Below are 24,657 nucleotides of genomic sequence, written 5' to 3'. Positions count from 1 at the left end.
TGCACAAATTCTGAGAACCCATGGCTTAAGTATACTTCATAGTAACAAACACAAAGAAAACCTTCTGTTGGGATACACAATCCTGGGGCATTGAATCCTTTGTTTCTCCAACTTTTCATGGATGAATAAAATGCAATTCCAGAAAAAGAAAGAAAGAGAGAGAAGAAGACCCTACTTTGAATTGTTGTTGAGTGACATCTTGTCTGTCTGGCCGCAAGAACTCCAAAACCAAGGGAATAATATCTCTGCAGCAAAATGTGTATGTTCCCAGAGCTGTGAAAAATGTTTGCTGAGCTTTATTCCTGACCTAGGGAAACGAATGATATCAATAAAATACATTTTCAACATGGTTGTTAAAAATAATGCAAAAAATGCCTTATTATCTGTTCAGTAAATAGAATTATCTCTGTAACTGAGAGAGGCCATTAAGCATATAAATTGCATTTTATATAATGTAAAAGAATCTGCAAAACTAAGCATTCTTCTCAATTCTTTGAGGTGCTCCATCACTAAAATGCTGAATAACACTACTTAACCCCTTTTCAATTCTAAAATGTGATATTTCTATTGGAAAAATTCTTCAGATTATATTAGTTTAACTATTAAATTTTTAACAATAAATTTCCATATCCAGTGAAATCTTGCTTATCTGAAGAGAGAAGATTCATATAAGAGTGGTTTGTATAAAAATTATTTATAGTACAGATGTGCTTAAATTCTTAGGAACTCACTTATGCTAAAATAATGAACTTGCACAGTAAAGAACCAATTTAGGAAATGCTAGCCATGATTTTCCTCTTCCTTGAAACCTCTCATATTGTTATTACTCAGTGCTTAGGTTAACATCAAACTGCCTAAAAATTTGACCTCATGAATCTTGTTGTCCCTTAGATTTCAATGGGATTTCCCACTACTCCCTTCAACAGCAGAAGTTAAGCACAGTAATGACAAATAGGAAATGTGGCATGAAGGAAAAATAGCAGACTCAGGGTAAATCCTTGTTCTATATTAATCAGCTATGTTTAGTTAGAGATGCTATTTGTGACCCTTAGTTTATCTGTTTAAAAAGGGGGTTGGGGGTTGAATTTGTACTAGATAATAAGATTACTTCAGACTATAACAGTGTAATGCCACCAACTAGTCATGATCACACAATGTGGGCTGACTCAAGAGTTCAGAATAACAGGTTTAACTTCAATTTGTTCACTTCCATCCCTGAAGGATTCATGATCTGTACTCCCCTGCACCAAAGTAGAATATAACAACACTTACAACTTGGCAGTTGCCCTGGTCAAAAAATAAATAAAAATTATGAATCAGTGACCTAATTGGTGTCTAGTCTCTTTGAAAAGCCTGGCTCCTCTAATGACACAGTCTTATGACTTGGCCCATGCCTTTTAGCTTAATAGGGTCTGCTATTTGGATATGCTCTGCTGGAATGGGTCTCAAGAACTAGGGTCACACTTATAAAGTACTGAATGGCAATATTAGCATAGTAATATTTGAACACGTAAAAAATTTGTACCTGGCCATATGAACTTGTACATAAACGAAGAAGGTCTCTAATCATATCTTGGTGTATTTTTTTGTATTCACAGCCTTCAACAGTTAGTGTTCTCAGCTAAATAGCAGAGGGAAACATAAAACAAAAAGGTTTTAAATTTCATATTGGCTAATTTATGGAATAGAACTGTAATTTAAGAGGAACTTATGATTATTTATCTAATAATTATGCATTCTTATAGATTAGAAATAAAGAAAAAACATTACCTCATGCTGCAACATTACTCTATCAATTAGCAATGCTCTGATATGCTGTTTTTTCCCCTGGAGCTAGAAAACAAGAAATACCAAAAACATTATGCTCCTAAGTGATCCAAATATAACTTTCTTGCATTTTTTAGCCAAAGCAAACAGTAGTAAACAAGATGACCACAATCTATAATCATCAGTATATTCTTTACAGACAAAGAGCTAGAACTCTGGTTGTTCCAGTTCTATCACATAAGAAATACCATTACACAAAGTAATCCATCCAACTAATTAGTTAATTAGTTCATCTCTGACAGGGCCACAAGAGGATCTTCCCAGGGAAAGCAAAATATTTACTTTCTATTAAGGCAAATTCAAAATTTAAAGAATGGACAGCTTAAGAACCTTAAATGCCTCACAGTTGTCTATAATATAGCTACCATTCATTAATCTATCTAAATCGTTCTTTGAATCTATTTATCTTTTCTGAAAACATAAACTTAATGATTTTGCTTACAACATGCTTCTACAACAAATATCCTACAGTGCTTTAAAATGTAGTGAATTAATACTATTTAAGTCTGTGGAATTAAATTGATTTTCTAGGTTTCTAACATCTTCCTTTAGGATTTTCATTTTTTGACATTTTTAATCTGTACATATGGAATCCATTTCACTACTTTGGTTTACTTAGCTGTCTCTGTTCAACAATTATACAATTTAATAATTATTAAAAAGTCGTTAACAATTGTTATTGTGGGTTTTTATTCTTTTTTTTAATCTTTAAAAATAGAGAAATTTATTTAGGTTGAATGGCTGGAAGGCAGGAGTAGGATCACACTGCTTCCCAGAAGAGAAAAAAATTCAGAATTTTTATATTCTAAAGGAATAGGGTCTGTGTGACTTGAAAAAGAAAGGTGGGGAAGGGATAAACAAGGGGGAATATGTGACATAGTAAGGTGGCCTTTGAGTTGGTGGGGGTGCATAAGCATAGATATACATCATTTACAACATCCTGATCATAAGGTGGGTGAGTTGTGTGGCTTTTTATTCTGCCTAATATCTGAGTACAAAAGTGTACGACAAACTCAAAATAAGCCACTTACTTCTCTTCAGCCAAGGTGATGAGGCTATTATAGACATAAAAATCTTTCCAGGTCCTAAAAAGAGTTACTAAATTCTAAGTCCACATGACTTACTGCTTATCAGCTCTCTCCCTTACCAAAAGAAATTGCATCAGAAAATACTTTTATTTGCAGAGTAAAACTAAACTTTAAATTTGTCTGAAGGTAACAAAAAAGTTTCTTAGTACCAAAACAACATGGAAGAATAACAGGTATTTTGATATAAACTTCTATACTGTTCATCAAAATGTATCTACATTAATTTATATACTTATTACATGTATATGTGTATATAATACCAAGGATATCACATATACACAAACACACACAACTCATATATATTACACACACATACACAAAGTACATTCACATGAATACATGCATATACATATAAAATATATTTTATATCTAGCCTCACATTAGCCAAGGCTTACATACTTCTACTATCAGAGCACACTGGTAAGATTTTTTTTTTAAAAACCCTTAACTTCTGTCTTGACTTCAAGGCAGAAGAGTGGTAAGGGCTAGGCAATGGGAGTTAAGTGACTTGCCCAGGGTCACACAGCTGGGAAGTGTTTGAGGTCAGATTTGAACCTAGGACCTCCCATCTCTGGGCCTGGCTCTCAATCCACTGAGCTACCCAGATGTCCCAAGATTTTAAGATATTAAGAATGCAGGGGGAAGCTTTAGCATTGATTGCCAGGTTCCTGAGTACTAGTAATGACATTAACTGCTGCATTATCTAGTTGGTTTCAGTAATCACAGAAAAATAGTATTGTGTTTCATATCCAATATTGCCATGATTCATTTGCAATTCCATCATAAAAAGTTCCCTTACACAAAGCTAGAACTAAAAAGGAAAGAACATTTTTTTAAAAGAGGTTATCACATAGATAGCTATTTGCACCCCCCAAAACAATGTACAACTACTCCCTAGATAACAAATAGGTAAGCAGGGAATGTCAGGATTAAAGTGAGAGCCACAGCAGATGAGATGTGGGGAAAGTTTCACTCTTTGAGTAAAACAGATAAAATTCAAACTCCAATTTAAGAGAAAAATTATCTCTTTACCATAAAAGTATTCTTTATATACAATAATTCTGTGTTTCTCAAAGTTTGACAATCAAAATTACACGGTGTATTCCTGGGTCAAACCCTTAAGATTTGCTTTATATCAATTTTATCTTTTAATACTCTATTTTATTTTTATAAATTATACAATATCTGAATATTCTCTAATATTCTAGTGGTTTTTTTAGTAAGGCTTGCAATATATGATTAATAACAGTGTGCTAGTTTGTTAGTCCAAAGATACAGGTATCTTTGAACCATTTTTCTAACTCTATTTAATTTTTTCTGTGAGCTTACCCAAGACCAGAAAGTCTTCCAAAAGGACACTACATAAAATAACAGCAACATTTTATGATGATTATTTGTGAAAACTTGGTTACTCTAAGCAATGCAATGATCTGGGACAACCCGAAAAGACTTATTGTGAGGAATGCTATCCATGTCCAGAAAAAGAACTACTGGAGTCGTCTTTCAAATCAGTGTATTTATGGTTTTATCTTCAGGTTTTTGGTTATGTATGAGTGTGCTCTTACAACAATGACCAATATGGAAGTGTTTTGCATGACAATAAAAATAAAATTATCTATAAAAAAAAATCTTCCCAAGTAAACACCATGGATTTTTGTTACAGATCTGAATTAAAATTATGTATTTTCTTTCCAATACCCCTCTAATGTTACATATCAAGAATATGCTTAATTTTCATGTTCACAGAAAATCTACTCCTAAATAGGATGCTCCTGTATAGAGCAGCCTTCAAATTATGTTGCTACTAAGCATTTAGAAATGCTTTTCTTCTTAAAATAAAGTGTTTATGATTTAATTGTGAAAATACTGACCCGGTTCTCCATTGATTTCTTCACTAGGTTAAAACTCTTCCACCGAGAGTCAAACTCATGCTTGTGAGAGCCTTGAAATTGCAAAAGGTCCCCTATGATCTGTAGTTAAACAATTTATAAATTTACCAACAAGCCAAGATTGATTATGCATCAAATTCTGAATCTATCAAATGGCAACTGTACCTTTATGATAAGAAACAATGACTTGGTATCATCTTCAGAGTTATCAAGTATATGATCTATGATTAGAGTGTAAGAGTTTGGGTTAAAACTTAGTATCATGTTAGCATTAGATGCACTATCATTTGAGTTCTCAATGAGAATCTTGAAAAGAGGCAATATAGCATAGTAAATAATGTGCTAGGCTAGAATTCAGGAAGGAATGGGCTCAAATTCTGTTTCTGATACTAATTAGGTGAGTGACTCTAATAGTTCTCTTAACTTCTATGTACCTCAGGTATTTCTCTGTAGGATTTAGCTACTACGTCATAGTCAAGATATCTTTGAAGGAGGAGGTGGCTGGGGGTATTACCAATTTCTCATACAGGTAAAGGACCTTACAGCATCAGAAATTCCCTACATGGAGGGAATCCTAGCTCCTTAACTTTCATTGTAAGCACATTTATTTCAATAAACTATATAAACAAAAGGCAGTGCAGTGTAGTGGATAAAGAACAAGCATTTCAAGTCAATTAGTCCCTAGGTTCAAGTTTTCCATTTGACTACACCTTTAACTTCTTAAATGTCCCAGGCAACACCCTATAGTCAATTGTTGAAAAGAAAGTACCAACCGATATTGGCAGAAAGAATTTCAAAACAATCTAAGATAAATCAAAGAGAATAGTGAACAAAACTTACTAAAACCCACCACAGCATGGAAAACACAAAAGTACTTACGGAGGAGTTTCCTTATGACCCTAGCAATTGTTTCTCGGTGGTTTTCTTTAGAAAGATCTATAAACAAAAATAGGGAAGATATTTTAGAAGTCTTCAATGTTCTTCTACCTAGACTAGTTATAGTTCAAAGTCAGAAAAACTTTTTTTGTTTTCTTAAGTTGGGCATAGTTTCAAGGTATTTCAATTTTCTTTGCTATTCCTCTTAAAATAATTAGTAGCTGAAAAATCACAATATACAATCTAAAAGAACTTCTAAAATCTAGTTATCCAGAATGCACTGCCAATCCCCAAGAGATAGATTTGAGGTGGGGGGAGGAATGTTTAAAGCTCTTGCAAACAATTTTTCATATTCTAAAAATTATCTGGAAAGACCATGAATAATAAAGCTATGAATATTTTCTAATGAGCTAACTAAATTTCCAGTATTAATTCAAAGGGTCTGGAAAGGAGGCAAAATTTCATTAACTTGGATAGATTTAACACCATTTATTGATGTTATATTTGAGGTTCAACAAAAAAAGGCTATTGCTATTAAACCTAAGTAATGTGTGAACACAGGCAGATTTAAGAAAATACTGCCATATTGTCATGTTAAGGTTTTCTTTGTTACTTTTTTAGCTACTGAAAAAATGATTCTTTTACCTACTCTTTTGTTTTATGCCTTCAGTTCTTATATTCAACTATCTGAGCATAAATATATTTTATTTTCTTTCCATATTTCTGAACCTTTACTCCAGAAAGTTTATATTGGCTCTTCTAAGTAATGTCCCTCCCCTGATTCTTCCAGAAAAAAGAAATATGTGCTCAACAAAAGTATTGTTAATTTTAAATACCCACAGAAACTTGCCATGACCAATCATAGCTATGATTTTAATGTAGACTTATATCCCCTCTCTCACAACAGCTACATGCTAGAACAAGTTCTCATAATTAACTAATTAATATTTGCCTACCATAGTCAAGGCCAGTGTACAGTTTTGTTTCTTCCAAAGATACCATACTTGGCACCCTGAATAAAAACAAAGAAATATTTTTTAGAAATGATGCCTGAAGGAAAAGTATTATGTAAAGGATTTTTGTGGCTATAATAGTTCTAGTAAAACAAAAATAAAACTATTCAGAAAAACATTAATTGTCTTCAATACTTCCTAATAAAGTTTTTTCTAATGAACCTAATGAAGGGCTTTACCTGATCCTTCTGATGATTCATAGTAATTGTTATAATTGTCCTTATATCAGGAAAGCTAATTTAAATTTAATAACAAAAGAAAATTCAACTCCAAATTAAACATTTCAATATTATTGAAAAATAACAAATTTTAAAATTGCAAACACATATAACCTAAATATCAAACTAGAAAAATTTCTTCTGCTTTCAATCACACAATCATGAAAAGTAAAACTAGACATTTGTAATGCAAAGCTTTTTGAAGAGTAGAAAACAAGTTGCATTTTTTAGGTAACTCCGACCCTTCTTTATGTCACATTATAATATGTCTATATCAGCATTCTGAAGCCTAAATTTTTCTAGAGTCTCAAAAGACAAATTCACACATAAAAATATTAGGAGTTCTAAATTTTAAAAATTCCAAATATATTTTCAGTAAGTGTTAACACTCAGTTTATCTGATCTGAATGTTTCTTTAGCTTTTATGTTAAGATCCTTATTCATACATATAAGAACAGATTTTACATTAATGGATAATACCCTACATAAAAGATAAGCAATCCAAAATATGATTTTTATTTCAACATTTTGTTTCCGAATCTCCATAATTCATTTTTTCCTAATGCTATAGTAAAAAATGGGAAATGTCTTTTAAGAGAAAGTTCAGGCAGAAATGCCACAATAAGACATTAAAGAACACAGTTAGAGATACCATGTGCATATTGGGGATAAACACACCTACTTCAAAAAAAGATAAAAATGCATGGTCTTCAGACATGAACTATATAATACCGTAAAGGAGGAAAGGGAAATTTTTTTTTGCCAGAACATGTTTGCACACCCTACATTAATATTAATATTGTAGATGGAAAACAACTAAAAATGATAGTAAGACAGGACAGTTCATCAATCTGAATTTGACATAGTTAAAGATTTTAGAATTTTACTTAAATACTTATGATCACTTAAAATGTATTGATCAACCATATTCTCTTCCCAATTTGGCTGTCTGAGAAATCTTAACATTTTAAAGAGAAACAAATCCATACAATACAGTCAGGGAGCAATTTTTTTTCCCTCTTCAACACTGGTTTCAGAGCTTATAAAATTTTAGGATATATAATCTTTCTTCTTCTAAAAAACTCACTTTTAAATTGAACTTCAAGTGTTTTGAATAGGGACAGCTAGGTGGTTCAATGGATAGAGAGCCAGATTTGGAAGCAGAGATCCTGGGTTCAAAGCTGGCTTCAGATACTTCCTAGCTGTGTGACCTTAGGCAAGTCACTTAACCCCAATTGCCTAGTCCTAACCATTCTTTTGCTTTGGAACAAATACTTGTTATCAATTCTAAGATAGAAGGCAAGGGAATTAAAAAAAAAAGTTCTGACAAAATTTAATCACAACACAATGTAGGCTACTCTCATTCGCAAAGCTCAGAAATTCAACTTTGTCATTTGAGTGTTCAATATACAAAAAACAAGCTATTACCAGCTTAACTTAACTAATAAGTAATTTTTGTAAGGTCAAAATTTCTCCAGAAATTATATGCAAACCATACACATCCTCCCACTAAATTATATACATTTAATAAAGGGCATTAACACAAAGTATAGTGAATATGCTTGACAAAATGAAAATTAAGTGCTATGTTGAATTTCTGTATTATATTCTCTTATGAGAATGTTAAAATTCTTTTCTTTTTCTTTTTTGTTTTATGTCCCTTGACAGTAGAGGTTTTCTAATTTAGTTGAAATACATACCCCAATCAATGTATATAACCCCTTCAAACCAAAGGCAAGCTACCTTCTGCTAAAGACAATGCCATCGTAGTGCACATAGAATAGTGCAGAAAACAGATCTTAGTTCAAATTCCTACTCTGTCACTTACCAGTAAACAGGCATTATTTTTTCATCATAATGCATGATTATTACAAAGACTAGGAAAAAAGAATTTGTTATTCATAGCAGCAAATATTGTATCAAGATTAAAGCATTATTACTTTGGGGATCAAAATGGGGAGGTAGGTGAATATTTTTTACTATAATGGGTCCAAATTCTCATTATAATGAATTTTTCCAAAATAAATACCTCATTAAGTATCATATCACAGTCCTGATATTTAAGCACATATTCTTTTAAAAACACATCAATATTTAAAACCCATATTTTCCATTTTTATGGCTTTCATCTATATACAATTTCAGAATCCCTAATTTTAGCTTTCAACTCCCTTAAAATAACAGTTAAGAAGGGATTTTTCAAAAAATTGAACAAATTTCTAACCTTACTAAACAAACCAATTACAACTTAAATCCTTAAAACACAATAACTAAAGTAGCCTTTAGAACAAAGTTAGATAATAGTCACCATAAAAATTCTACACTAAATACAACTTTTAAATCAAGATAAAGACTTTAGATGAGAAGACAGCTAGCTTTACCAATGTAGGACCATGCCTATTTTAGGTTGTTCTATTCTTATCTACCTGACTTCTTTTCATACTTTTGTTTTACTTAAGAGGTCCCTCAATTACATCCCTCCCTACTTGAATTTTATATTACTCACAACCGGGCTAGAGTGAAAAACAAAACAAAACAAACAAACAAAAAAAGCCAAAACCAACAGCTCACTTATAAAACTCTGTTCCTTGCCTGTAAATAAGTGAAACTTCACAATCATATCCTTTTGAACCACAGGTCATACATTTTTGTATCCCTATGCTGTAGTGATCCATATGTGTCCCAAAAGTCTCAACATTGTTTTAAACTTCTAGATTACAACCAGCACTAAGACTTTTGAGATATCCTGTATAGACTGTTGCTGCTTATATATGAAACCTCAATTAGGCCTATCAATTTGTGTTCTTAGTCCCATAGACACAATAAAAAACTGGCTCATTTCCCCAACAGCAATACAAGTACTAACAACAGCTTTTCTGCTGACCTGCACTCCAGCAGGAGGAGCCTATGGCAGGTATAGCCACTGCTAGTATAGGTAGCATAAGGGAAGTAGATTCCTGCAAGGGCAATCCTCCTCATTTATACTTGGAGTTTACTTCCCCCAAAGGACTTGTATTTGATCTGCCACATTACAGAAGCATCTACTTTGGGAAAGGTTGGAGTGGTGGATCCAGTGAAGTAGCCGAGTTTTCCAAGCTTTGCAACTGAGAGAGACCCACCTGTGTTAGTTTTCTTATCTTCAAAATACCTACTGAAGTTCCAGGGCCCAACTATACTATTTCCATAACAAGGAAGAAGTAAGGTGTTTTAAATCAGTAAAAAGATTGCTATATATTGCATAAAATTGTAGTAAATAAATCTACTTTAAAATTTCTTTATATGGAGTCAATGTGCTATTGTCTTAGCATGTTTCAAATAAGTTCTCATCTATAATCCCAAGTTCAATTTCTTTTGTTTATCTGCAACTCTAAATTTTCTTATTTTCTGAGCTTTTAATCTGCTAAAATATCAGACATATATTTTTTGGGTGACAAAGCTTTTTTACTAAAAGAAAAAAGGTCTTTTAAAAATAGAATAACATGGTGTTATCTTTCAAAGTATTATGAGTGTTTAGAGAGTGTGTGTGTGTTTATATTTTTCTTTCAAAGAATTTTCTCTTTAGAGACGTGACCTGACTAGAATTGAACTGAAAAGTAGGTTTGTATCTTGAACATCTCCTAATATACATGTGGGCTCAAAAGGTTTAGGTATTATCTAAGATGTTTGATGTTAAGAGACTGCCATCAAAAGATATAATGAAAAAGAAACCCCCATATGGAAAATGAGAATAATCGTCACTTTAACAATTTGGGGAAGATTACCACTACATATTTATTTAATAATGCTTGGCCACCAAGCCTGTCTGTATTAGATTCTTAAGACTTTTTGCCACTAGGTGGCAATTTTCTTTAGAACCATTACCTTTAGGAGAATAAAACTTTTAGTGAGGGGAAAACAGAAAGGAGAGGGAAAATGACTCAATATAAAAACAAAATATACATGCAGATTATTTAAATAGAGTCTAGATGAAGTCGCATACATAGAACCATAACTGAATTGGCATAAAATAATTTTGTTTACCTTGAAGAGACTAAAAATAAACTTTTATAGTATTAAAATAAAGTCACGAGGAATTACTAGGTTATTTTATTTTCCAGATTTACTACTACTGGTCTTTTACAAAACACAATTAGGCTAATTCTATCTATTATCATCAACTACAATCCTAGTTAACAGTATGTGAACAGAAATAAAATGTTGGATCTATTCTATCATGTGTACATTCTATTTCCACATAAAAATTTTAAAAATTCTTACATGCTGCTAAGTTTAAGAGCAGATTATGGGCCATAATAATTATTTCCATGGTTGACATACAAAATTTTAAAAATCAAAGAAAACAGTTGGAAGGTGAAAAAAAGGAGAAAACAGGGTTACTCACCGTGGAGTAGTAACTGTTTCCTTTTCTGTGTGCAGCTCCCCCAGCAGAGCTGGGTAGTTTCCTGGAGGTGCCAAGAGAGGTTAGCTAGCCCTGCCCCTCATTGCATAACATCACATCCTTTCACATATAAAAGAAATGGTCTTGTTCTAGACCTTAAGTATCAGATTTCTTGAGTGAAAAGATAGCAAGAGCAGAGTTCTTAAGAGTGCTTTTATAACATTTCTATCAGAGGAAAAAGGATACCAAGGGATAATAAAGCAATACTAGAAAAATGAGGACTCCTCTACCTTGAGTAACCCTGTTTTTCATATCCCCTAAAAGTGATTAGGTCTCTTAGAGTGGCTTATAGTTTCAAAGGAACATCCTTAGGTAACTAATGAAGACTGTATATAAGATAAGAACATTTTCTCTAAAGCCTTGGAGAGGTGCCTAGTCTAGCTTTTATAATGGCAAACAGTGTTAAGAGAATACCTAGGCTACCTAAGATCACGTATTATTTGGGGCTCTAAGAACCAAAGTTTTAATTCTAAATTAAGAAACATGTTCTTAACTCTCCTATTTTGACAGGTAAGTTGCACAAACTGGTATTACAATAGACTAAGTTGTTGGAAGTTAAAATTTTGCAGTTAGGACATATTGGCTCTTCACAGTCCCATGGGCCCAATGTTTTACATGGCCTTTGAAACAGGAGACAACTGAACTTAATTAGTAGTTAAGATATCTATCATAGTAACCTTATATTTCTAAAACAAAAGTACAAGCTGAGTAACATTTAACATAGCTGTTTCTTTCAAAACATTTAGGTCTACAAAATCATCAATATCCATTCAATTTTTGCCAGACCCCCCCCAAAATAAATAAAAATAAACCAAACATTTAAAACAAGTTCTCACTAAGAAGATATTTCAAGATTTCAAAACTATTCAATACTGAAATTATTTCTTTATTCCCCCATGAGGCAACTAATATACTACTCAACAAAATTTTAAATTTAAGATAACATTAATTTTCAAACAGGCCACCACTCCAATTATGCAAAGGGTAAACCATGTTACATCTAAGAGAAAAAGCTTAAATAAATTCAGTACTACAATATTAACCTTTCATTAAAAAGTTCATTTATCTGTCTCCCAAAGATGCTAATTTCTGTCCATTATTTCAGAGAATGTATAACTTCCTTAATCTAACTATTTGATAGTTGCAAACAAGGAAAATTTCTTAGCCACTACAAATAAATTTACACTAAGGCATGAGATAAATTTCATTTTATTTTATAACATTTGCAATATTTGTTTTCTTTTCTCATCTAGCTAGAGTATTTATTTCATTCTACCACCATCTTCAGTAGCCAGTATCCCAGGCAAACAGTTTCAGGTAGAAAACAATATGATTTTTTTCTACCCACTCAAAATGACTTATCCACAATATCAAAGAATAAATTTACAGAAAAATTATCTTCCTGTTCTTTTTGTATTAGTAGGCAAAGGAAGACCTCAACAATTGTGTACACCACTCTAAAGCAGTGTAAGAAAAGTAACACTTGATAATTTCAAAGAATACAGCATTTGAAAGTAGTGATATAATATTATTCTAAATTAGAAAATACTAGGGGGCAGCTGGGTAGGATAGTGGATTGAGAACCAGGCCTAGAGATGGGAAGTCCTAAGTTCAAATGTGGTCTCAAACACTTCCCAGCTGTGTGACCCTGGGCAAGTCACTTAACCCCCACTGCCTAGCCCTTACCACTCTTCTGCCTTGGAGCCAATACACAGTACTGACTCCTAAATGGAAGGTAAGGGTTTATATTAAATACTAAAGAAAATGGGTCTGTAGATTTATTGCATGTTATTTCAAGGAAAAGATTAATAAATTCATTAATACTGGCTATACAAGTTTTTAAATGAAGTATTTATTTTTTTAAAAGTCCTATTCTGGTATATCCCAGCACACACAAGTTGTGGCAGGTCCTATTACCAAGCTGGGAAGATTTTGAATATAGGCCTTGTGATAGAATGCCCATCTCTTGGTTGAGAACTGGCCTATCTAAATTAAGAGAGGTTCATTATATGGGGTGATGAACTTTTTATTTTTAGCCAAAGAAATTCTTGAAGACCATCTTCAGAGCTACATAGGAGCTATGAATTATTCTGATGGAAACACTCAAACCAAAGAAATAATGATCCTTAAAGAAGTAAAGTACCAACTAAAATACAACCTATCAAACTTGGATAAAACACATTTACAAATTAGACTTGCGTTGCAGACGAAGATAATAGATTAGAACTAATTTGGTATATTACTATAAGTTTAAATATGGAGCAAAAATCATTCTGGAATGCTGTGGAAACTATTTTCAAAACAAAGTTAACTCTTCACTTCTGTAATCAGAAAGAAATGGATGCTATTTTTCCTTTATTCAACTATATACCATCATTACTTTATATCATAATATATTTCACACTAAGTATTCTAAAAAAAGGTACTACTTCAAAAGAACATAAAAGAAATAAGTTCAATTCTATCTAAAACAAATTAGAACCAGAAACAGCCAGGTTTTTTTCCCCCTTCAAAACTTTAGTGCTTTTTTCCAATCTAATTTTCAACACAAAGCCAACACTTTCACTTTTAGAAGACCTCCCCAGTCAAATATATTCCTACTGTTTAGCTTTTGAAAAGAAAAGCAGCCTTAAAAGAACAGAGATATACAATATCAACTTCATGGAATGCATGATTATGTACCACAAGCCATTATGTACCACAAGCCAACACATGCTAAGTTTACTTATACCAAACAAAATCATACAATCAATCATGCTAAATTTTTAATAAGGCCATCATACAATAGAAAAATATTATATTCAAATGATCAAAATATAAATCACCAATACCTTTATGTACACTTAATTTATTCTTGCTTCAAGTTAAGCATTGCAATAGTAAAAAAGGTTGTCTGATATCTACCTTAAATGGAACAAATGAAAGTTATCTTAGTTTAAAGTAATATTCTGGTCATCATTTGATCCTTAAATGCACTGTCTTATCTGCATGGAACATCCTTTTGGCCTCACAAGAGAGATTCTTGGCCAGATAAAGAAAAACCTACTTCTTATCTTCAAAGCAACATCCTTGAGAAGAACTCCAATTATCAATTACTCAATCTATGTACGCTATAAGAAAGAACTATTTGGCATAATATACAAGAGGGTCGATTTCATGGTACTGATCAAGGTTAAAATTATACATCTTTATTTTTAAATGTATATTTATATAAAATTATCCTTTCACTAGTAGATTCTTGAAAAATCTAATTGATTTCAAACAGTTTATTCACCTGACCCCAAACATAGGAAACAAAAATTCTGAGGAAAAAACCCCACAATTTCTGGGAAGACTTAAAAACCAACATCCTTATCAGAAATCAACTAATCATCTAAAGAAGTAGGCCTAAAGTAGTTTTCTAATAATTAATTTTTATGCTTAAAAAAGATAGGTGATAACCTTTCATTCATCAAAAATGACAATGCAATCTACAAATTAAAAATTTTAAGAGTATCATCTACTGGCAAAAAGAATTTCAAAGTCTTTTAAACACTCCTGGCAAATCAAATTCTTTTTTCATTTTATTTTAATAGCAATAGTAATCAAACTGTCCCATTAGAAACTAGAAAGATTTTATGAAGCTATAACAAACTCGTTGTAAAAAATGACTTGGTAAAAGTTGCTCAGAAATTAGGTGGTTGCTGAAAAGAAAATAGTAGCTTGAGATGGCACACTGAAACACACACATACCTACTTCCTAGATGAGCTAGTTATTAAATATTACAGATCCCACCTGAACTCAATTCCTGACCCAAGTGGCAGCTAGACCATGGGATTATAGTAAACCAAAATATACCAATTCACACAGTCAATCCTCCGAATACTATGAAACCTTTTAACATCAATAGCTTGAAAATTAGGCAAAAAGAAAAACTCAAAGGATTAAGTATCCATTAGTGTCAGAGGGGGGAAAAAGACATCAAATTTTTTTCAAAGTACCAAATTTCCTTTGGCTTCTCATTATTGTATAAAAACAGATTCTAGACAAAATTGTAGGCAAAAACATTATGGGTTTTAGCTTTTTTTCTTCAAAAAATGATGAAAATGTATCTTTAAGCAATTATATGTAATTATGGGGCAAAGGAACTTTTAAATTAAAAACCAAGATGTTGGTAGGTTGACATGCTCAAAAATTACAATCAATATATCCTCCTGTCACTATATCTATAAATATGCATATAGATATAGTTTCCTTTAAAAGATTTATCTTAATTTGAGCCTGAGATATTTTTGATTTAATAATATCACAAGGATAAAAGTGACAAGGTCACTTTTATTTAAAAAATAAAACAGCAAAATATGTAAAATGGTAAAACAATTCTACTTACAAATGAGTAATCTGCTCTCCTTTCAGAGGGGGTAGAAGATTCCCTGAACCAATTAAACAGTTGTGAACTATGGTCAAACGCTGTTGTACATCATCTCTAAAATTAAAAATGAATTATTTTACAATTTCATAGTAGATGAAAATTTTGGTTTTATTAATAAAATTACTTATTTCATTGGCTCATGAGATCTTTCTTATTTTCAATACTTCTAGAACTCAAAAGTATATAATGAAATTATATAAGTCAGGGTACTAAAAAATAAGATAAAGAAATGATAAAGTCTTCTGTCAGCAAAAGGTAAACAGATATTGAATTTAAATAGTTCTATTGGATTGTTACTGGTCACTCAAGCTACTGCATAATTTATCATATGAAACAACAACAATCATTAACTCTCTACAAAACCCTTTACACATGTGATTCAGAATCCTATACTTTCTTTTTAACCACACATTCATATTCCTAGTAAGGATGACAAATAATTATTCTTTCTCTCTAATAATTTTCATAGCCTCAATAGACCTTCCCTATCCAAATAAGTTTATATACATTGTCAATATCTAAATAGCCAATTCCTACTACCTGCTTCTCCTTTATTTTTATCAAGATAGTACCAATATTATGGTATTTTGTGTTTCATAATAATTCTGGAAGTTGAGATAGTGAAACTAGTCATTAGCTTCAAATATTCATTTCTTTTCTTTATTAAAATTTCTATGGAATATTTCCAAGAAAGATTTTTTACTTGTCCATAGTTGCTAAATAAATAAAACCTCACACACATAACCACTCTGGGGTAGGAATATTGGGTATAATTTTTAAAATCTTAAGTAGAATTCCTGAGTCTAGGAAACGTACTCTTCAAAGTAGATACCTATATATACTTCCAAAGTAAACATAAGTGAAATTCAACATGTCTATATAAAACTGAATAGTGGGAATGTAGTAGTGAGTCAAATTAATATCTCCATATTTTTCATAACATATTGAAATGTTACGAAGCTACACAAAAGAGAAAACTTCCCCAGATAAACCAAAATAAAACAATATATTCAAGAATTTTCTAAGTACTGTTTGGGCAGGTACATTTTTAATTAATGCAAAATACATGTCACACACATTAATAATCTGACATTAAAAGGGGAAAAGGTTTAATTTTAATTTATACACTCTAATGCCAAACTACCAAAATTAGCCACTAATGACACAACTGGATAAAACCGATAACAAAAGAAAACAAACCTGGACATTTCTAGCTCTCCATTTGCATAAAGTTGGAGCTTGTTAAGCTCAGGCTGAAGAAATGAATCCAGTAAATAATAGGCAAAGGTTATTTCTTCATGTGAAGGTACATGCCACTGGATACCTAGATTCCACAAATCACCTGGTTTTCCCCAGTCCTAAGAACAAAGTTGCACTACTTGTTTAATAAGTTGTAAATATTTTGTTAACATACAGTATTTGTTAAATAAAACAAATTTACTTTTTAATGGAGAGTAGGGAAAAAATCTATAGAAAAAATCTAATCTAAACTTTGGTGATACAAACTTCATCATAATATACTATATACAACCTTATGATAGAAAAATTTATTGTAGTGGTCAATTTTTACGTAAAAGACTTAATAAATGAAGATATTTCTGTTGAGCCCCATAGATAATTTACACATCTTTATTGAACTTATTAACTATAAGTATTAACTATAGTTTGAACAAACCAACTAATTTCACACAAAAATTCTGGATTAAAACCTTTTTCAAGGATAAGACATTATTTTCCTCAAAAATAACACAGAAAACATTTCCAAGTCAATAGTCTAATTACATTGTTCATAATAATTACACTGACTAACATTTACCCCTTCAAAAAATAATCCCCCAATATCAAATTAATGAAAATCCTTACCTTGATAGGAAAGTATTCAGAAGGAGGTTTGTTAAAGCCACCTGGCACACTGCAGTATTCCGTAGGGTAGATAAGTGTAGTAGAACGTAGGAGGTGGTGTAAGAGATTACAAGACAAAGTATAACCTTGTTTACAGGTTAAATGTAAGGTCCGCTGGAGAATCTTTACCAGCTCTTCTTTGTAAGGCAACAACTTCTTTCCATCAACTCGAGTAATCTAATAAAAGGGAGAAGATTTTAAAGTTTACTACTTTAATTCAGACACTAAATTAATGTCTGTCTGATTCTTTAAAAAAGTTTTATTTCATTTAAGCACGTATTAATAAATAGCTCCCATCATCTAGGCATGCAGCACTGAAGTGAGACAACAGATAGAATGTCAGACCTGAAGTCAAGAGAAGTTCAAATCCAGTCTCAGACACTCAGTAGCTATGTGACCCTGAGCAAGTCAGTTGATCCTATCTGCCTCAGTTTTCCCATCTATAAAATGAGCTGGAGAAGGAAATGGCAAACCACTTCACTATAGAGTCAGCCAAAACTGAACAACAATCATCTGGGCCATGTACTTCCAGAGGCCCATATGTACCGGGCACTATTATTTTGTTGTCATATATTTCTTCTTCAAATAGAAGATGTTAATACTCATCTAAGATTATTTTGTGGAGGTAAGACTAGAACATAATTATCCATTATACCATAAAAATTTCAAAATTTCATTATCCCTTTACTCTCTCTAGGATAATTTGGGAGTAAAACAAGTATAGCTTTATTGTTGGCCAACATTTACAAAGTAATTTTAAATTTTTCTCCCCTTGAACAAATATGACCAAAGAAATTATACCTCAGACAAGAGTTGGAGATTCCATAGTAATTCCTTATCTAGCTCTTCATCATTCAAGACATCATCATCTAAACAGGGAAAAAAATTTTCCTTAATAAAATAAAAGCTTTTAAAATTCATAGCTAAATTTTCCATTAAGATTATAGGAAGCCCTTCATGACTATAAAGTTTTCTGTTTCATATTCTAGAAATTCTTTTGACTCTTCCCTCTCCAGAAAAAAAAAAGGGGGGGGGGAGAAGAACTATGTCCAAATTGTAAGTAAATGCATCATTTCAAAGACCAGGAATATTAATGTTCCACCTATAAGTCAATTCTAATTTCTCATGTTAACTTAAAGAACATCCTTTTGGACACCATAAAAGTTTCTTTAAAATATCCAGTTCTTTTATTTCTCACAGCATCAAATTGACAGATATTACTGCTTTAAAATTAGGGAAATATCTCAAGTTGTGAAAAATTCTAATTAATATAACTAGTGTACATCTCACAAAAGCAAGAAATTTTTTAAGAAGGAACCTCATGATTATCAGGTACAAACTACATCCAAAATGAATCCCCAATATATCAGACCCAACAAGTGGTCATCCAACCCCTTCTATAAGACCATTAAGAAGGAAAAATCTGTCTCTGAGACATCCCATTCCATTTTTTAACTCCTCTAATTGTTAAGAAAATTTTCCTAAACATCAGGCCTAAGACTGCCCCTTCGCAACTTCCATCCATTATTCCTAATTCTGTCTTCTTAGACCAAAAAAACCAAATCTACTTCTTCCAAATGTCAGCCATTCAAATACTTGAACAATCTGGACAAACAAAACTGCACATGACTAGATTGTTTCTCAAGAAATGTTTATTCACAAAATGAAAAAAAATCAACAAAATCAAATGACTCACTCATTGTAAGTTGAGTTATAACACTACAGCAATGGGGAACAAAGATCTTCAAAGATTCGACTGGGCAGCACTGAAACATATTTTATAAATGTTTTTAAAAGAGAAACAGTTGTCATGAGATCACAAAGTAATCACTATTGAAGGGAACAAGTATACAACATAATTATCTTTTGAGAAAAATTTATATTTAAAATATATCTAGTATAAAAATAAATTATTATTCATAAGATTGCCTAGGAAGTTTTCAGTTTAAAAGCAACAACTAACCTTTACAGCAGCTCGGCACATATCTGCCACCATGCGGCCTGCTACTCTAGTTTCAAATATGTTTGAAACGGCAAAATTAAAAACCTTCTGCAGGGCAACCTGTTAAGTGGAAGATACAGTCAATCTTTTCTTAGAAAAGAAGAATGAAATTCCTCATGGAACATAAAAGAAAAATATGCATGCATATATTTCCACTATACATGAAATAATTATTCCAAAATGAGAAGTTAGGTTCACTGAATCTTTAAAGAGAACCATCCACAATAAAAATTAAAGAGTTAAAACTCTGAGTACCTGCTACAAATATTTAATATATTTCATGTTATTATTTCATATTATAAATGATGTTAAAAAATGAGGATCAAAAACTGCATGTGCTACTAATTTGAATAAGACCAAATTGATACAAATTTGTTTTTTTAAAATTCAAAAAGCCACATAAAACATGGTTAACTATGGTAGTAGCATACAGTTGCTTAAAAAGGTCAGTTTTTAAAATGCATTTTGTGGGAAATATTTCAGTCATTTAACACAGAAATACCATGTTGCATAGTTTAGGCATTAATTTCAAAGAAATAGTTGAAGAACTAAGTTCTTAAGATACATTTAGTATGGTATGAAATTTTATCTATTTCATTATCAAATAAAAGAGGTTTAGATTTCTAATACTAAAATAACTCTAAATATTATCTTTGAAAAGTCAAAGAAAATTTGCTAAGCTCAGTAGAATATCATTTTGCCCCATTATTTCATATCATTAAAACTGTTTTCCTGCACATTATATCATTATAATAATAATTTTTAAAAAACCATGGTGCTAAAGAAAACGTACCTCCCTCCCTCCCTTCCTTGCAAAAATATGGGAGCAAGGGCATGGAATATTTGCATACTCTGTTAAGACATGCTGATTAGTTTTGCTGAGCCGCTTTCCCCCCTATCTTTTTTTATTCTGTGTTACAAGGGATGGTTCTCTAGGGAAGAAGGGGTAAAGAATGTACTAGAAAGAGGGTGATGCAAAAATCAAAAGACAGCAATAAAATTTTAAAATAAATTTGTTTCAGAAAGAATTTTTGAAGATGCAAAGACACCTAGGAATGAGGTAAAAGGAAGAAAATAAAAAATAAAAAATCTGGTGATAAAGAATGAACATGGCATAGCATGCTTTGTGAAAATAACACTAAACATCAGACAGTTAAAACGGCTTTAGTTCTAATGAAACAAAAAGGTTTGTTAGCTTTTCATAATTTAGTATCAAAATTCTGTAGTGATTATATTAATCCTTAAGTCACAAAAAGAATATTAAAACTAACTTTTAAAATTTCAGTGTTTTTAATCCCAATTTTTATCATGGTGTGGGATGCATAAAAAATAGTTTATCATATACCAAAACCTTAAAATTACTTGTGGAGCAAGAGGGAATGAGGAAGAACTTCTAAGTAATTTGCTATTGAAAAAAGTTGTATCACATGTAAGCTTATGATTTTATTTTGTATAACAACATTCTCTGTACCTTAAATATCTCATTAGAACATTGTGTGAGTATCGTACTGAAAGTAGAAGAAAGGCCTAATTCCACCAAACTCTCCAAGTGAGTCATCTTCTCCGTCTCTGTCTCCTCTCTTGTTTGTTCCAATGTGCTACTTTCTATAAGTCCAAAACATCTAGAAAATCCAAAAAAAGTATATATTCAAGTAACTTAAAAGTGACTGAACTTAACATTTTTAGTACAGTTAAGCTAGATTACTACCAAAATGTTCACAAATAAATTGCTATTGCCAAAGCATTTTATAAGCATTAAAAGATGCTTTAAATATACTCTCTGGAGAGTGATCATCAAAGGAGTATGGTTGGACAGGGGAGAAGAAAGAGGAAGTAAGATCTAAGGACCAGTAGGGCAGTAATAGTTTAAATGTTAACTAAAGCAACAAAAATTGGCCACATAACTCACCTGTCCATAAACTGTAAGACAAAATCTTCAAATTCAGCTGTAGCTGAACATAGCTCCTTTTCCACCTATAATGTTCAACATATACAAACTTTATATTCTCTGTAAATTGAGCACAATACAGTGTTTTGTGGGGCAGAAAACTCAATATAAAACATATAGAATATTTTAAATACCCATAGATTTGAGTATATTAAAATGTACAGTGGATTTTGAATATTGATCTACTTTTAAAGTGCAAAAAAATGAGAACTCATTTTATATACATCAAAATGAGGAGTATTTAACCATTTTCATCATATAATCAATATTAAAACTGCTGATATAGAAGCAGAAGGTTATACATCCAGTTATTGAAATATCCAAGCAAGAAGCATCAGAGCCAGGCCCAGAGACAGGAAGACCTAGGTTCAGATCTTACCTCAGACCCTTCTTAGCTAGCTGTGTGACCTTGGGCAAGTCACTTCACCCCCACTGCCTAGCCCTTACCACTCTTCTGCCTTGGAACCAATACACAGTATTGATTTTTAAAAGGGTTAAAAAAAAAAGGAAGTAGTAGTATCAGAGCCTAGTAATTTGTAAGTCAGACTAGCAGTGTAGAGCTAATAGAATAGAAGATGATCCTGAAAGGGTCAGATGGGAACTTACATTCATTTCTTTAAAAGCAGATCATATTTTAGATGCAAATTTATTATTACTATCACAGTTCCCAGTATTATCAGATTATGGAGACTAACCTAACAATAACCTCAATTTTTCCAGGTGGCACTCAAATGATTTATGCTCTTTTAATTACAAAACATGGATAGTGCTTTAGACTGACCTAATAAGGAGGACATATACATCATGTTATAAAATGTGAAATAAATTTTAGTATTTTAATGAGTTTTTCATTGTTTTAACATTCATTAAATGTGGAAAAATATGGAGAAATTTTTTTTCTGTCAAGTTTTTATAATCAGAAAATATTCTTACTTCTGTGAGGTCATTTCTTTCTTGAAGTACAGATGAACAATCTACTAAAGGCACCAGAGTGGAAAATGTTGCTATAAACTGGAATGTGATCTGCAGAAAGATGTAAATGGTTTCCCACACTTAGTACACAATTCAGATTCAGACTGTAAGGATACGATAAAAACCAAAATTAACCCCCCCCCAAATCCCTGAACAACTTTATTGTATTTTAGTTATACACATTTCTGTATTTATCATAACCAACTATTTTAATGTTGTTTCTATTAAGTTTATCCTTTTGAAAACCATTTATAGGCTATTTTTATATTTTATCATATACACTCCTGAATTTATATAATCTGTTGTAGTGAAGCTACTCCTCTTTTCACCTGAAGCACTGAGATCACCAAGGGATGCAATACTACTGATGATACAACTAGAGATGGAAGTCTTGTCACCTAGCCAAATGAATTAAGGAGACATCTGTGTTGATGTAATGATATTTAAAACAGGCTTTCCAACAATGTCCTTTCTGGTTGGAAATTCCAAGGGTCATAGAGAAGATCATATGGGAGACAGCCAGGTGACTAAGTCCACTGAGAGCCAACTCTAGAGACAAGAGGTTCTGGGTTCAAATTTGGCCTCAGACATTTCCTAGCAGTGTGACCCTGGGCAAGTCACTTACCTCTCATAGCTTAGCCCTTAACACTCTTCTGCCTTACAACTATTAGACAGTATTGATTCTAAGACAGAAAGTAAGGGCTTTTTTTTTTTTTAACCCTTATCTTCTGGTCTTGGAATCAATACTGTATATTGGTTCCAAGGCAGAAGAGTGGCAAGGATACTAAGCAATGGGGGTTAAGTGACTTGCCCAGGGTCACACAGGTAAGAAGCATCTGAGAACAGATTTGAACCCAGGACCATCTCCAGGCCTGGCTCACAATTCACTGAGCTACTCAGTTGCTCCCTAAGAGTTTTAAAAGGAAAAAAAAAAGGTCATATGACTAGAGGTTGTTCATATGGGCCTGAAATACAATAGCATGAGAAGTCTGAATGTTATATATAATAAATGAAAATGTCTAATATAGAATATTTATTGAAATTCTTAATCATGTACATGGAAAGTATGTTGATTTTGACAATTTTCCTATAAACAAGAAAACACAGCATATTATTGTCTGACAACAGACATAAGTTGAGATATCAATTGTATTTCTAGAAAACATTAATGTTAGCAACTTTTAACATATTATAACGGGTCCTTGAGGATTTACTAAAAAGAGTTTGATGATACTCGTGCAATTTAGCAAGAGAAGATGATAAATATTCTCACCATGCATTTACTAAAGTCATTCGGATCCACGCCAGGCAGTGCTCTCATCAACAGAGGTAGCATGTGTGTTGGACCTTCCGGGAACCATTTGCCCCCTGACACTAGACTACGGGCTACTCCAATCACACAACTTAAAGTAGCGGTGAGTTGGTGAGGTTCTGTTAATGTCTCCAGGGCAGGATATGTTCTATAGCGTGAAAACAGAGTTAAGAACAAGTTTAAACTCAAGAATAAAGTTAAATAAAAATTCATGGGGCTGTTAAATTTCTAAATGTAAAGTATTTTTTAACCTTTAAATTCTTCAGTCTCAAGGCAGTGATGTCTTAATTTAGTTTATTGTTCCCAGACTTGAAAAACTGGTTCAAAGGCAAAAACCTTCACCATTACAAAAGAGGTCAAGAGCTATAAAAATTGTGACATGATGCACATTATCATAGTCATATTTCATAATATGCCCCCCCCAAAGTCCAAATGTATTTTAATATTTGTAGTTAATAATACTTGTAGTGACCTGATATTATATGGAATTAAGAAAAGGTGGATAGAGATTAGGGCACTGGCAAGACTTGAAATTAAAAAGGCCTGTATGCAATTATCAAAACATTTACTATCAATGTGACCCTGGGTAAATCATCTAACATGAGTCTTGGTTTCATCCTTTGTAAAATGAAAGGGTTGGATTTAGCAGCCCTTCTAAGTTCAAAAACTATGATCCAACAAATAGCCATCATACTATCAATTGCTAATTTACTCCATTTCACATACTGCTTCAATAATTATAATTGAAATAGTAATTATG

The 24,657-nt window shown here is 32.1% G+C and overlaps 1 protein-coding gene across 3 annotated transcripts in view; it reads right to left on the bottom strand.

Moving 5' to 3' along the window:
• The window catches only part of PSME4 (proteasome activator subunit 4), a 100,038-nt gene that overhangs the window by 26,967 nt on the left and 48,414 nt on the right, over nt 1–24,657 (bottom strand). For all 3 annotated transcript variants that reach the window (XM_001382131.4, XM_056814021.1, XM_007476823.2), the window contains 17 exons: nt 23,859–24,045; nt 22,547–22,636; nt 21,575–21,639; nt 21,137–21,287; nt 19,627–19,725; nt 19,360–19,429; nt 18,465–18,532; nt 17,625–17,840; nt 16,962–17,119; nt 15,720–15,815; nt 6,637–6,692; nt 5,684–5,740; nt 4,970–5,025; nt 4,787–4,885; nt 1,771–1,833; nt 1,526–1,621; nt 176–307 (listed from right to left, as the gene is read on the bottom strand). In XM_001382131.4, the coding sequence (XP_001382168.2) occupies nt 176–307; nt 1,526–1,621; nt 1,771–1,833; nt 4,787–4,885; nt 4,970–5,025; nt 5,684–5,740; nt 6,637–6,692; nt 15,720–15,815; nt 16,962–17,119; nt 17,625–17,840; nt 18,465–18,532; nt 19,360–19,429; nt 19,627–19,725; nt 21,137–21,287; nt 21,575–21,639; nt 22,547–22,636; nt 23,859–24,045 (1,759 nt within the window). The remainder of the gene's footprint in view (nt 1–175; nt 308–1,525; nt 1,622–1,770; nt 1,834–4,786; nt 4,886–4,969; nt 5,026–5,683; nt 5,741–6,636; nt 6,693–15,719; nt 15,816–16,961; nt 17,120–17,624; nt 17,841–18,464; nt 18,533–19,359; nt 19,430–19,626; nt 19,726–21,136; nt 21,288–21,574; nt 21,640–22,546; nt 22,637–23,858; nt 24,046–24,657) is intronic.

This window comes from Monodelphis domestica, chromosome 1 (assembly GCF_027887165.1).
Source record: "Monodelphis domestica isolate mMonDom1 chromosome 1, mMonDom1.pri, whole genome shotgun sequence".
NCBI classification, from domain to species: Eukaryota; Metazoa; Chordata; class Mammalia; order Didelphimorphia; family Didelphidae; genus Monodelphis; species Monodelphis domestica.
The sequence above is the reverse complement of the archived record's forward strand: the minus strand, read 5'-3'. Positions and strand labels throughout refer to the sequence as shown.